The 15,450-nt window shown below is 46.1% G+C and overlaps 1 protein-coding gene across 1 annotated transcript in view; it reads left to right on the forward strand.

The window, feature by feature from the left end:
• CUNH14orf93 (chromosome unknown C14orf93 homolog) overlaps nt 1-15,450 on the forward strand; it is a 31,130-nt gene that overhangs the window by 13,295 nt on the left and 2,385 nt on the right. The window contains exons 2-5 of the mRNA XM_042686418.1: nt 465-1,214; nt 3,511-3,831; nt 14,623-14,684; nt 14,906-15,009. Coding sequence (XP_042542352.1) covers nt 615-1,214; nt 3,511-3,831; nt 14,623-14,684; nt 14,906-15,009 — 1,087 coding nt within the window. The 5' untranslated portion in view covers nt 465-614. The remainder of the gene's footprint in view (nt 1-464; nt 1,215-3,510; nt 3,832-14,622; nt 14,685-14,905; nt 15,010-15,450) is intronic.

A 15,450-nucleotide genomic window follows, 5' to 3' on the forward strand; every position in this document is an offset into this window, starting at 1 on the left:
CAAAAACTGGATTCTAATGTCTGCCTCTGACCTTGAAAAAGCCATCTAACTTCTCTGTATCACTCTGGATTGGGGGCTGGGGCAGGTGGGTATTATGTTTCCCAGTGCCATTGTGTAGATGAGATAACCCAGGTGAAATGTTTTGAACTCCTTAGAGGATGATGTCAAAGCAATAAAATGCAATCGTGGTATTACAGTAAAGATAGGAAGAAGAGAGAAGAGGAGAGGGGAGACAGACCTTCATTTTCTTCCTTAATCTAATCTTAGCTGAAGCTGGTGCACCTTTTGAGTGCCCTCAGATCCTTGGGTTGCAGTGGTGAGGGGGTTCCACGGCTTGGGTGCAGAAAGATTCCTTCTGCCCTCAGGAACTGCATCAGAGAGGCCCCTGGGTGCTTTGCTCTGTCAGGTGGAGGAGAGGCCATCCATGGACTGTGTTCTCCTTCACTGGCTCTTCTACTTCACAGAATCCCTGGCCTAGAGCCCCAGCTCATCTGCTCACTTTGTCTGAGAAAGCCATGGGAACCCAGAGCTAGTGACTCAACCTGGTGAAGTCTCCCTGACCCGAACACCTGTCGTCGGAGCAGTCCTCTAGTGACACTTGGTGTCCATCAGCCATGTCTTTCAGTGCCACCATTCTCTTCTCCCCTCCTGGTGGCAGTGAGGCCAGGTGTTGCTGCTGTGCTTGTAAAAGCGAGACTGGGGGGAGCAGCACAGGCTCCCAGGGCGGGAATCCCCATGCCAGCACCCCCATCACAGTCACAGGACATGGTCTGGCGGTTCAGAGCAATGAGCAGCTCCTGCACATCATCTACCAGCGCGTGGATAAGGCCGTGGGTCTGGCTGAGGCTGCTCTGGGTCTTGCCCGAGCCAACAATGAGTTGTTGAAACGGCTCCAGGAGGAAGTAGGTGAGCTACGGCAAGGAAAAGTGGGCACCACTGATGAGGATGGAGAGAGCCAGGCCCACAGTCCCCAACCCGAGGAGCCTGGGCCTGTCAAGGAGAGCCCAGGGGAAGTCTGCAAGACTCTGTCTGCGGTGGAGGAGGAGTGTGACAGTGTGGGCAGCGGTGTGCAGGTGGTGATTGAGGAGCTGCGACAGCTCGGGGCAGCGTCAACTGTGGGGCCTGGGCCCTTGGGCTTCCCAGCCTCTCACAAAGATGTGAGACTCCCAGGATGCACCCTGACCACGGGTGAAGGAGCCCCACTACTCAATCCTGTGAGTATGGCTGCCCCACAGTAGCCCCTTAATACTTCTCTGGTCTCTCTTGCTCTTTGTCAGTCTCTAATATCGTTTCCAGCTTTAAAGCCTCCATTTTGCTGAGTGCTGGTGATACACAGCCTGTTAGGTACTCAGCCTGTCGCTACTCAGGAGGCTGAGATCTGAGGATCACAGTTTGCAGCCAAGCTAAGGCAGCAAAGGCAGTGAGTTTCATCTCCAATTAACCAGCAAGAAGCTAGAAGTGGAACTGTGGTTCAGGTGGTTAAGTGCTAGGCCTTGAGTGAAAAAGCCAAGCAAGGGTACAAGGCCCTGAATTAAACATCAGCACAAGCATCCCCCTCCCCCCCCAAAAAAAGTGTCTTTTTGTTGGGACTGGGGATAAACAGGTCGCCGAGCTTTGTCCCTTTTCAGGGAGAGTCTGCTCTGCTGCTTGCTTCCTGCACCATCAGCCTTGGCAGGAGGCTGTATTTTAAGTGCATGAGGTTATGGGGTGCCCTTCCCTCCCTCTCAATAGCTCCACATGGCCTCTTCTTCTCCACAGCTGTCTTAGCTGCTCCATGGACTCTTCTTTTCCTGGTGAGAATGCCTGCCGTGCACAGACGGCTCATTCATATTTTATCATGGGCCTCTGCTTGCCAAGAGGAGTTCAGTGTGGAGAGATGGGAATGCGGAGGGGAGAGTAGTGGAGGTTCAGGGGGGAGGGGGGAAGAGAATAGAAGAAAGGTGAATTTACATGTGCAGGGGGAGGGGGAATTATGAGATAAGGGGCAGGTAGGAGAGGAAAGGAAATCAAATTGGAGGAAGGAAAGCAAAACAGGAGATGATAGCATCTTCTAAGCAGAAAAAGACATAGACTTAGATTTGTGCTATTTCAGCTCCTTTACTGCTCAAGGGCCAGATGAACAGGAAAATCCTGGCTGAGTAGAGCAAGAACTGCAGAATGCCACACATGAAGCACGAAAAAGAGATGGAGCAACTAGAGAGATCATAGAGAAGGGAAAATAACAGATGTGTCACCACTCGAGAGCCAGCAGGAGGTCTGTCAAGTCTTTCCCTCTCTCCTTCTGTCCTCTCTCTTCCTCTTCCCCCCTCAACAAGGCTTTGACACCCAATAAAGAGTAAAGACCAGAACACACAGGGTGGATGAGAGGGGGAGAAACTCCCAGCCCATCTGCTGGATCTGAAAGAAAAATTCTTCTTTTCCATAGATGCTACCTTACTACAGCAACTGGTTGGTCATTGCTCTCTCCAAAACACAGCTGTGCTGCAGTAATGGTCACTGCAGCTCACCTGCTCACCTGCCTGGGCCTGGCCAGGACTTTTAGTGGTTTGGGCCTGAGGGAGGAGGAACTGGAGGGTCAAAGGCAGGAGAGGACCAGGTCAGTCAGTGCCCTGAGCCGTGGGTTCTTTCAGTCAGGGAAGGCTTCCAAACCCACAAGATGGAATTAGATTTCACAGTGCAGAATAGCTGCTCACAGGTCTATAAATCTCATCTTCCTCCCCCGCTTTGTTCTGTGTGTGCGTGTGTGGTTCCCCCCTTCACTGTTTTGTTTTCTTGGCTGCAGAGATCCCTCTCCTTCCCTCTCTCTCTGCTTTGCTCCGTCCTTCCTTTCCTTGCCCTGTGTGTCCTTGAGTGACAGGGTAATCAGCTGGATGTCAGGGCCACAACAGCTATGGCTAGGCCAGGATCAGGGTAAGGCCACAGACTAGCAGCCCCTCAGAGGGAATAGAGAGGAGTAGAGGAAAGCTGTCTGAGCCATGCTCTCTAGGGTTTGACTCTGTATTTCCCTACTTTGCTTTTATTTTTCTCTTATTTTCTCTCATGATTACTTTTATTTTTTTGGCAGTACTGGAGTTTGAACTCAGGGCCTTAACTTGCTAGGCAGGTACTCTACCCCTGAACTACATTCCCTTCCTTACTGTTACATTTAATTTTCTTGTTCTTTTTCTTGCTTGGTTTCCTTTTCTTGTCATCACTTCCTCTCTAATCCCTTTTAGACAAAACACTTACCTAGCTATATTTCTTATACTTAGAGCAAACTATAAATGACTCACAAATAGAACATCAGAAATGTATCTCATTTTTGCAGACAGCCCTGTGGCAACACCATTGGTCCTGTGCACACCAGAAATAGCTGGCCCATACTTGTATAGGAGACTCAGCGTAACAAGCCACTGACCATTGACGACTGCTAGATTCCTTCCTTTTTTCCACATTATCCTCTATTCTTGACCCAAGAATAATGGTTGAATAGAATCAGCTGGCTAATAGACTTCTTTTTTATATTCTTAGCTGGTAGATGACTATGTGGCTTCTGAGGGTGCAATACAACGAGTACTGGTCCCTGCCTATGCCAAACAGCTCTCACCAGCCACACAACTGGCTATCCAGCGGGCATCCTCAGAAACAGGGCCAGAAAATGGAACCAAGCTTCCACCACCTCGCCCAGAAGACATGCTCAGTGCCGCCGTTGCATTGGACAGTTCCTTGGAAGAGTCAGGCCCTGGGAGCACCGGGGAGCTGAGACACTCGCTAGGGTTTACTGCTTCTCCGTGCAGGATCAGAGGGAGTGGCCAGAAGAACTCCAGGCGCAAGCGGGATCTGGTACTTTCTGTAAGTAAGCTCCATTACAATCTTTTTCTTCCTTCTTTTCTGTCTGGAAAGAGAAGTGAAGAGTGAAGGTGGGCTACAATGTATAGGGCTACAATGTAGCCCTAGGTATAAACAGTGCCTCTGTATCAGATCAGCTTTTAGGTTTTTCTAGGTAGAACAATTATCTTCTCTTTCTCTTTCCCTTCCCCCCTCTTCCCCCTCTCTCTTTCTTTAACTTAAGGCCTGGGGCTTGAACTCAGGACCTGGACAATGTCCCTTAGCTCTATTGCTCAAGACTGACACACTATCACTTTAACCACAGCTCCACTTCTAGCTTTGTGGTGCTTAATTGGAGATAAGTCTTTCAGATTTGTCTACCTGGACTGGCTTTCAACCACAATCCTCAGATCTCAGTCTCCCGAGTAGTTAGGGTTACAGGCATGAGCCATCAACACCTGGCCAATTACCTTCTCTTTAAAGAATTACATCTCCCAATATTTCCATAACCATATAGAGGTTTGGAGTATCTAATCATTGTAAGAGCTCTTGGCAGCCAGGGAAGAGACAACTTGAACTTAGACTTCCAAAGTCTTGCAGCTGCGGGAGCCCTAGAATATCCTACTGAGTTGGATCTCCCCTCTTCCCTCCCAGTCTAGCAGCCCATCTGTCTTAGAGATCTTGTAGGGCAGTAGTTCCAACTGGAGTCATTTTGCCCCAGAGAACACTGGGAACCCACTTGAAACTGGTTGTTACCATTCATTGGTGAGTAGGTGGGTGGAAGATGGGAAAAATGCTAATGACACCTGGTCTGTGGAAACAGATATTCTGCTGAGCATTCTCCAGTGAACATTCTAGCCCCACAGTTCACAGGTTAATCTCTCAGAGGTTAAGGGCTTTGGGTGTGGCTTGAGTGCTATATTATTTGCCTATATCTGGTAGTACAAAAACAAATCATACACAAAAGTAGAAAAACTTAATTCTGAAATGGTCAGAGTCTTGTAGGTCAATTCTACTTTCAAAAGCTTCTTTCTTCTTTTTAAAAAATTTAATATTTTATTTTTCCCTCCCTTCCTTCCTTCCTTCCTTCCTTCCTTCCTTCCTTCCTTCCTTCCTTCCTTCCTTCCTTCCTTCCTTTCTTTCTTTCTTTCTTTCTGTCATGGGGCTTGAACTCTAGGGCCTAGGTGCTATCCCTGAGCTCTTCAGGCTCAAGGCTAGTGCTCTACCCTTGAGCTACAGCGCCACTTCTGGTTTTCTGGTGGTTTATTGGAGATAAGAGTCTCACAGTCTTTCCTGCCTGGGTTAGCTTTGACCCGTGATCCTCAGATCTCAGCCTCCTGAGTAGCTGGCACCCAATTTTATTTTTATATTTTTTAATCTTCAAATAGTTGTACAAGGGGATTACAATTTCATATGTCCATTTGTTTGTTTTTTTTTTTTGTCGGTCATGGGGCTTGAACTCTGGGCCTGGGCGCTGTCCCTCAGCTCTTCAGCTCAAGGCGAGCGCTCTACCACTTGAGCTACAAGCCACTTCCGGTTTTCTGGTGGTTTATTGGAGATAGGAGTCTCACGGTCTCTCCTGTCCGGGCTGGCTTTGAACCGAGATCCTCAGATCTCAGCCTCCTGAGTAGCTAGGATTACAGGCGTGAGCCACAAGCGCCCGGCTCATATGTCCATTTGTGTGTCCAGTGCATCTTTTTTTTTTTTTTTGTCAGTCCTGGGGCTTGAACTCAGGGCTTAGGCACTGTCCCTGAGCTTCTGTTGCTCAAGGCTAGCACTCTACTAAGCCACCTTCCCAGCCCTCAGTACATCTTTTTTAACTTATTTTATACATATTATATGTATATATATATATATATATATATGTTTGTTTTTGTCGGTCATGTGAGGCTTGTACTCTGGGCCTGGGCGCTGTCCCTCAGCTCTTCAGCTCAAGGTGAGTGCTCTACCACTTGAGCCACAGTGCCACTTCCATTTTCTAGTGGTTTATCGGAGATAAGAGTCTCACGAGCTGGGAAAGTGGCTCAGTGGTAGAGTGCTTGCCTTGCATGCATGAGGCCCTGGGTTCGATTCCTCAGCACCACATAAGCAGAAAAAGCTAGAAGTGGTGTTATGGCTCAAGTTGTAGAGCGCTAGCCTTGAGTTGAAGAGCTGAGGGACAGTGCTGAGGCCTAGAGTTCAGGCACCATGACTGGCAAAAAAAAAAAAAAAGAGTCTCACGAACTTTCCTGCCCGGGCTGGCTTTGAACCATGATCCTCAGATCTCAGCCTCCTGAGTAGTTAGGGTTACAGGCGTGAGCCACCAGCGCCCAACTATATTTTTATTATCTTTAAGTAGCTGTACAAAAGATTCAACAAATTTATGAGTACAATGCATCTTGACCCATGTCACACCAAAAGCTTCTTTCTGTTAATCATATAATGTCCCTTCTGACTTAGACATTTCTATTCTCTGTATATTGGCCAATGGAAAATAACTGCTACCTATGGCCTCCCTGTAGCTGGGATCACAGATAGGAACCATTATGTCCTAGCTTTTTGATTAAGATAGGTTCTCACTTTTTGTCTGGGCTACTCTCAAACCATGATAATCCTGATCTCTACTGCCCAAGTAGCTGGGATTTTAGGTATGAGCCATTGAATCCAGCCCTAATGGTTGAGAATCCAGTTGAGAATGGAAGCCATCAGTCACATGCAACCTATATCCCATCAGACCACTTGGTCCATTTCCTCTTGTGACAAGTTTAGCAAAACTTAAGAATAGCCAATTACCACTTAGACCGTCTTTATTTATATTGCTTCCATTCTCCTTTTCATTATTCATAAAGGTCCTATTAGTTTGTTTGTTGAAATAGGACCTAACTATGTAGCCCACACTAGCTAGAATTCTCCATCTTCCTGCTTCAGCCTCCTGAGTGCTGGAACTACAGGCTTATACCACCAGGTTGAGCTCAAAGATCCTATTCTTGCTAACCCTTTTTTTTCCATTTGTTTTTGTTGTGGTGGTTTTGAGATGTTGTGGGGGTTTTTGGTGGCACTAGGCCCTTCTGCTTACTCAGCTTGACTGCTTGCTTGCTGCTCTACCATTTGAGCCTCACCTCCAGCCCTGCTTTTCTCTAGCTATTTTGGAGATAGAGTCTCGTGAAGCCAGCTCAGGCTGCCTTCAAACCCTAAGCTTGAGAAGCTAGGGTTGCTTACGTTATAAGCCTGACACCAGGCTCATCTGATTTATTTTCACATTGGAAATTCTTATTTCCTCAGGAAGACACCATGCATAATCAGTATGGACTTGTCTCTAATCTTCATTGTGAGTTTCAGTTGCATTCAAGGACATCTTGCTTAAATAGAACAAGGGTTGCATTTAGCTTCTGTCATGGATTTGTTGTCTGCGAGAGCTGCTGCTACTGCTAGTAATGTACCTCAAGGGATGTCCTAAAGCCTTAGTGTTTGAATTGTAAATAAATGTGTAATAATTATAATTCATATAAAATCAACTATTCTGAGTTGGGTCTAGGGGCTCACGCCTGTAACACTAGTTACTGAGGAGGCTGAGATTTGAGGGTTGCAGTTCACCTGGGCAATAAAATCCAGAAACTCTTGTCTCCAATTAACCAGCAAAAAGCTGAGAATGAAATTATAGTTCAAGTGGTAAGAGTGCAAACCTTGAGCTTTTTTGAAAGCTCAAGGACATTGCCCCGACCCTGAGCACCTACACCACTACCCACACTAAAAAATAAAAATAAAAAAAGGAGGTATGGGTTGAGACCTGGCTTCTTTCTTCCCTTTGGAGAACTTGGTGGACCTACTGACCAGAGAGTGTGCTTATTCATCAACCTTCCCATTATAGTGCTTGACAAGGATCCACAGGGCCAGGCATGGAGCTTTGCTGCCTGTCATAGAGTGTTTGACATATTCTTGCGCAGCTGGGTATGGTGGTATACAACTATAATCCCAATGATTGGGAGATTCAGGTGGCAGGATCTCAAGTTCCAGGACAGCCTAGGCTACCTAGCAAGACTTTTTCTCAAAACAAAATAAAACTGTTGATTACATATTACCAGGTATTACCACATAGGTTACAGTATTAATTAATTATTTCTTTTTCATGTGTTGGTCCTGGGGCTTGAAGTCAGGACCTGGGTACTCTCCCTTAACTTTCTTGCTCAAGGCTAGTTTTCTACCACTTGAGTTAAAGCTCCACTTCTGGCTTTTTGGTGGTAAATTGGAGATACGAGTCTCAGAGTCTTTCCAGCCCAGGCTGCTTCAAACTGAAAGCTTAGATCTCAGCTTCCTGAGTAGCTAGGATTACAGGCATCAGCCACCAGTACCCAGTTATTTATTTATTTTCAGATAAGATCATGTCATGTTGTTTCAAACTCATACTTTTGCCTTCACCTCCATGCTGGGATTATAGGTGTAGACCACCATGCCAGACACTTTCTTGCTCTCTCTCTTCTTTCTTTGTTTCCTTCCTTCCTTCCTTCCTTCTCTCTTCTCTTCTCTTCTCTTCTCTTGTTGATACTAGGGCTTGAATTCAGAGCCTAGGTATTATGCCTTAGCTTTATGCTCACACTACTACTTGAGACATAGCTCCACTAATGGCTTTTTTTTGGGGGGGGGGGGGTCCAGGTGTGGGGCCTGAAACTCTGGGCCTAGGCGCTGTCCCTCAGCTCTTCAGCTCAAGGCTAGAGCTCTAGCACTTGAGCCACAGCACCACTTCCGGCTTTTTTCATTTTGCTTATGTGGTGCTGAGGAATCGAACCCAGGGCCTCAGGCATGCAAGGCAAGCGCTCTACCACTGAGCCATCTTCCCAGCCCCCACTAATGGCTTTTTGCTGGTTAATTGGAGATAAGAGTTTCATAGGCTTCTTCTTGGATTGGTTTCAAATCACAAATCCCAGATCTTGGGGCTGGGAAGGTGGCTCAGTGGTAGAGTGCTTGCCTTGCATGCATGAGGCCCTGGGTTTAATTCTTCAGTACCACATAAGCACAAAAAGCTGGAAGTGGCCTGTGGCTCAAGTGGTAGAGTGCTAGCCTTGAGTTGAAGAGCTGAGGGACAGTGCCCAGGACAAGTTCAAGTCCCACAACTGGCAAAAAAACCCCCAAAACAACAACTCAGATCTTAGCCTTCTGATACATAAGACTACAGGCATGGGCTACTGGCTGCTGCTTTTTCTTCTCTTCTCTTCAAATAATTGTTCAGTGTACATTTGAAGTTGCAAATGTAATCATGTTTTAAGAACCACCACCCATTTTCTAGAAGCAGCCTTAGTCTAGCTAATAGTTATGGGGCTTAGAATATATTCTAGCTGCTTCTCATTCCCTCTCCCACACACACATAAAAAAAAGAAATATTAGATCTGATGTGCAGTTTACAGAAAGTTCTGTGACAGAGAAACAAACTGAAGGACATTGGCGAGAAGCAACAGGACAAATCTAGGAAGTGAGTCATTCTTCAGGCCAGTGCCCTTCAACAAGTCAGTACAATTTCTTAAAAAGTCAAAACTGAGCCAGGCGCTGGTGGCTCACGCCTGTAATCCTAGCTAATCAGGAGGCTGAGATCTGAGAATTGCGGTTCAAAGCCAGCCCGGGCAGGAAAGACCGTGAGACTCCTATCTCCAATAAACCACTAGAAAACTGGAAGTGGCGCTGTAGCTCAAGTGGTAGAGCGCTCGCCTTGAGCTGAAGAGCTGAGGGACAGCGCCCAGGCCTACAGTTCAAGCCCCATGACCGACAAAAAAAAAAAAAGTCAAAACTGAGGGCTGAGAATGTGGCTTAGTGGTAGAGTGCTTGCCTAGCATGCATGAAGCCCTGGGTTTGATTCCTCAGTACCACATACACAGAAAAAGGTATAAGTGGCGCTGTGGTTCAAATGGTAGAGTGCTAGCCTTGAGCAAAAGAGGCTCAGGGAGGGACAGTGCCCAGGCCTTGAGTTCAAGCCCCAGGACTGGCAAAAAAAAAAAAAAGTCAAAACTGAAGTCAGGTGTGGGATCGTGACATTAACACCTGTAATCCTAACTACTTGGGAGACTGAGAGTGGAGGATTGCAGTTCAAGAGCTCTGGCAGAAAAATTCCTGAGATTCTTTCTCAACTCACAGTAGTTTGTAGAGGCGTGCACCTGTTATCCCAAGTTGAGATTGGGAGAATAGCAGATCCAGGCCAGCCCAGGCAGAAAAGTCCATGAGGGTCCGAGCTCCACAGAAAGGAGCTCACGCCTGTAATCCTAGCTACTCAGGAAACTTGAGATTTGAGAATATGTTAGTGTGTGTCTGAACTGTTGTGAAGCCTAAAGTAGTAGATTGGGCTCAGGCATATGAGTATGCACCCTGGCAGGTGAGACTCTGTCTTAAGAATAACTAGAAAAAAAATCAGGACTAGAGTCATAGCTCAAGTAGTAGAGCACCAGTCTAAACAAGCACAGGTCCTGAGTTCAAATCCCAGTACTGTTTAAAAAAAAGTGGGGGGGACTGTGCTAAATTAGGCCCTGTATAGCAAGGCACACTTGCAATTTCAGAACTAAGGAGGCTTAGGTAGGAATCACAAGCTCAAGCCAGTGTGGGCTGCCTAAGGAGACCCTGTCTCAAAAAAGAAAAAATATGGGTGCTGGTGGCTCATGCCTGTAATCCTAGCTACTCAAGGGGCTGAGATCTGAGGATCACTGTTCAGAGACTGTACAGGCAGAAAGTCCGTGAGACTCTTATCTCCAGTTAACCACCAGAAAACGGGAAGTGGTGCTGTGGCTCAAGTGTGAGAGCGCTCGCCTTCAGCTGCAGAGCTCAGGGACAACGCCCAAACCCAGAGTTCAAGATATTCCTGTGCTAGACTGTGGGTTTGCAGTGTGAAATAGTTGGAGATCTTTACTGTTCCAATCTTTAGCTCTGAAAATGAATCAAAGAGGCATCTCTCCATTCTTCTGAGCTCCTGTGGATTGATTGGGATCCTGTGAACCAAAAAGTCCAAACCAGGAGCCTAATTCCTCAGGATGCTGCACATTCCAGCAAGCCCTTGGAGAAATATATTTATTTATAGTTCATTCGGGGGGTAGGTGAGCCAGCGTCTTTACAGTCTTAACACCTAGTGTTGAGATTATTTCCCTTTCCCTTTGACTGGTTTGATTTTTATCACCTGCTCTCTTCCAAGCCACTTGAGTTGGAAGATACACAACTTTTTTTTCTTCGTTCTTTGGAAACTCTTCAAAATTTTTCCTGCAGCATTCACACAATCCTTTGTGATTCCTTACATTTGGATTTCTGAGAGGTAAAATAACTATAAAGTTGAACATGGTGGCACATACCTCTAATCCCAGTACATGGGTGGCTGAAGCAGAAGGATCATGAGTTCTAGGCCAACAACTATAAATATAGGACAGTAGCATTGTGTGTGTGTGTGTGTGTGTGTGTGTGTGTGTGTGTGTGTGTGTGTGTCCTGGGGCTTGAACTTGGGGCCTGGGCTATGCTTTAGCTTCTTTGTTCAAGGCTAAGGCTCTACCACTAATACCACAGTTCCACTTCTGGCTTTTTGGAAGTTTGTTGGAGATAAGCGTCTCATGGACTTTCTAACCCTGGCTGGCTTTGAACTGAGATCCTTAGCTCTCAGCCTCCTGATTAGCCAGGATTATAGGCATAAGCCACTGGTGCCAGCAGTAACATCTCTTTATAGAGTAGAGAGCAAGCTATATAAAGCTGATAGTGCTATTCTAAGTTGGCATGGCATTGGAGATTTCTAGATACAGAATTAACACCCTAAGTCACCATATGAATATTTCAGATGGATAATTTTGGGTCATGCACTGGTGGCTCATGACTGTAATCCTAGCTAGGATTAGGAGACTGAGATCTGAGGATCAGAGTTTGAAGCCAGCTGGGGCAGGAAAGTCTGTGAGACTCATCTCCAATTAACCACCAAAAAGCTGGAAGTGGAGCTGTGGCTGAAGTGGTAGAGCACTAATCTTGAGCAAAAAAAAAAAAAAGCTCAAAGACAGTGCCTATGCCCTGAGTTCAAGCCCCAGGACTGGCACAAAAAAAGAAAGAAAGAGAGAGAGAGAGAGAGAGAGAGAGAGAAAGGAAGGAAGGAAGGAAGGAAGGAAGGAAGGAAGGAAGGAAGGAAGGAAGGAAGGAAGGAAGGAAGGAAGGAAGGAAAAGAAAAAGATGTTGGTCGGGGCTGGGAAGGTGGCTCAGTGGTACAGCGCTTGCCTTGCATGCTCGAGGCCCTGGGTTCGATTCCTCAGCACCACATAAGCAAAAAGAAAAAAGCCAGAAGTGGCGCTGTGGCTCAAGTGGTAGAGCGCTAGCCTTGAGCTGAAGAGCTGAGGGACAGTGCCCAGGCCCAGAGTTCAAGCCCCATGACCGGACCCAAAAAAAAAAAAAGAAAAAGAAAAAGATGGTCAACAATAGATTAAGCTGATTCAGGAAGGACCCATCATTAGATGCATATGAACAGAACTCCAACTCTGCTTAGTGCCATGACAGGGAGGTTACTGATAGTGCTTTCCACTTCACACATCTGTTATTTTATTTATTTATTTTTTCACATCTGTATTTTAGAATTGTGCTTTTCAGACCATATCTATACCCCTGGGAGTTGTGATCATGGGCAAAGGGATATACAAAGCTGTGGCTAAAGCTGAGACATTTTCCTGGGTCATTAATTTTACTAGATGTCATGAGATATCTTTATATTTGAAGAAATATAGATATGTTTCAAAGAAGATTTAAAAATTGCAAGAGTAGGGGCTGGGAAGGTGTCTCAGTGGTAGAGTGCTTGCCTTGCATGCTTGAGACCCTGGGTTTGATTCCTCAGCACCACATAAGCAGAAAAAGCCTGAAATGGTGCTGTGGCTCAAGTGGTAGAGCACTAACCTTGAGCCGAAGAGCTGAGAGACAGCACCCAGGCCCAGAGTTCAGGCCCCATGACTGGCAAAAAAAAAAGAAAAAAGAAAAAAAAATTGCAAGAATATGGGGCTAAAGAAATACTCACTTGCGGTAGCCCTGGTATACATGTGTATATATGTGTGTGTGTACATGCACATATATATATATAATATATATAATATATATGTGTGTATGTTAATATATATATATACATATACATACATTCAGTATCTCCTAGTGAAAAAGTCTGAGATCCAAGACTCCAGTGGTCACATTATCCAGAAGCAGAAGTCTTGATACTTGTGTGTGCATGTGCACATGCACGCATACCAATATCAGGGCTTGAACTCAGGACCTTGAGTTCTCACTTGGCTTTTCACTCAAGACTGTCACTTTACCACTTGAGCTACTGCTCCACTTCCAGCTTTCTGCTGATTAATTGGAGGTAAGAATCCCATGGACTTTTCTGCTTTGGCTAGCATTGAATCAGGATCCTCAAGTCTCAGCATCTTGAGTAGCTAGGATTACAAGCTTGACACACTTTTAAAAAGTGAGGGTGGGAGTAAGGTAGAGGGCAGGGTAAAGTCTCCTAGTAGGAGTAAAGCCAAGGCTCTAGTCTGATCACCTCCAAGATCTGTGCTTCACTGTTGCCATACCCTTACCTCCAAGATTGGTTTCCCATTTTAGGGTTTGAAGTTAAGCAAATTCAAAATATCTCGTCATTACATGTATCCTTGTACCCTGTTTTGAAAACACAACAGTGGGATTTCTGTGTTGATGCTTTATATTTTAATGTTAATATTAAAATATTTTTGCCACATGTTAAAAAAAAGGCAGTAGGGGAAGGGAAGGACAGGGGTGGCTCATACCTATATTTCTAGCTACTCAGGGAACTGAAATTCAGAGGATCAAGGTTCAAAGTTCAAGGCTTTCACAGAAAAGACCACAGAATTCTGTTTCCAAATAGTCAGCACAAAACAGAGCTAGTGATATGGCTGAACTGGTAGAGTGCCTGCTGAACAAAGTCCAATCAAGCATAGGACCTGAGTTCCAACTCTGATACAGGGCAAGAAAAAGAAAAAGGGGGGGCTGGGAAGGTGGCTCAGTGGTAGAGCACTTGCCTTGAATGCATGAGGCCCTGGGTTTGATTCCTCAGCACCACATAAGCAAAAAGCCGGAAGTGGCGCTGTGGCTCAAGTGGTAGAGCGCTCGCCTTGAGCTGAAGAGCTGAGGGACAGCGCCCAAGCCCAGAATTCAAGCCCCACGACCGACCAAAAAAAAAAAAAGAAATACTAACTTGGGCCGGGTGCCAGAAGTTCACGCCTGTAATCCTAGCTACTCAAGAGGCTGAGATCTCAGGATCATGGTTCAAAGCCATCCTGGGCAGGAAAGTCTGTGAGACTCTGGTCTTCAATTAACTACTAAAAAAGCCACAAGTGCGAATATGGCTCACGTGGTAGAGTGCTGTTTTTTTTTGGTCAGTCGTGGGGCTTGAACCCTGGGCCTAGGCACTGTTCCTGAGCACTTCAGCTCAAGGCTAGTGCTCTACCACTTGAGTCACAGCATCCACTTCTGGCTTTTTCTGTTTACGTGGTGCTGAGGAATGGAACCCAGGGCCTCATGCATGCACGGCAAGCACTCTACCACTGAGCCATCTTCCCAGCACTAGAGTGCTATTCTTGAACAAAAAATGTCTAGGGACAGCACCAAGCCCTTAGTTCATGCCCCAGGACTGGCACAAACACACACACACACAGAGCAAAACTAACTTAGATTGGCTCTCTAGTTAAGAAACAGCCTATACAAAAGTGGTACCAAGGCTGTGGAAAGAACTCAGGCAGAAAATCCCACAAGGACAATCCCATTTAATCATAGGTACCAGAGGAAGGTTTTCATTCTATCCACTCCTGGCTTGATTCTGTTTTTGTTTTTTTCCCCTCCTAGAAATTGGTCCACAATGTGCATAACCATATCACCAATGACAAGAGATTCAATGGGTCTGAAAGGTATGGTCTCTTGAGGGAAAAAGATCACAGGGTACTTTGCTAAGGAGAGGGAAGCAGAGGGGACACCAATACCACGGGGAGGCCACTACCTCCTTCTCCCCTTTGTCCCTGGTATCCTGTGTTAGGCCCAGGAATTTAGCACCTGATTGATTAGTGCTGGGTGGCTCTGTTCATGTGTCTCCTTAAAAGCTGAGTGCCTCATCCATATTCTCCTCTGGTAGCATCAAGTCCTCCTGGAACATCTCAGTCGTGAAGTTCCTTCTGGAAAAGCTCAAGCAGGAGCTGGTCACCAGTCCCCACAATTACACTGATAAGGAGCTGAAAGGTGAGGAAAACTGGCTCGTGGCCACTCATTCTCTGTCCCCTCCCCTCCCACACCAAGGTCAGGGGAGAAACATAGTAGGGATGACTTAGGAGGAGGTGATGAAAATGGTATACTTTAAAACTCTTTTGTGCTGGGTGCCAGTGGCTCACGCCTGTAATCCTAGCTACTCAGGAGGCTGAGATCGGAGGATCTCGGTTCAAAGTCAGCCCAGGCAGGAAAGACCATGAGACTCCTATCGCCAATAAATCACTAGAAAACCGGAAGTGGCGCTGTAGCTCAAGTGGTAGAGCGCTCGCCTTGAGCTGAAGAGCTGAGGGACAGCGCCCAGGCCCAGAGTTCAAGCTCTATGACCAAAAAAACAAAACAAAACAAAACAAAAAAAATTATTTTGAAGTTGGGCATGAGTGGCTCATGCCTATAAGCCTAACTAGTCAGGAGGCT

The sequence above is a fragment of the Dipodomys spectabilis genome, unplaced genomic scaffold, assembly GCF_019054845.1.
Source record: "Dipodomys spectabilis isolate Male_0828 unplaced genomic scaffold, ASM1905484v1 ptg000097l, whole genome shotgun sequence".
Classification (NCBI taxonomy): Eukaryota; Metazoa; Chordata; class Mammalia; order Rodentia; family Heteromyidae; genus Dipodomys; species Dipodomys spectabilis.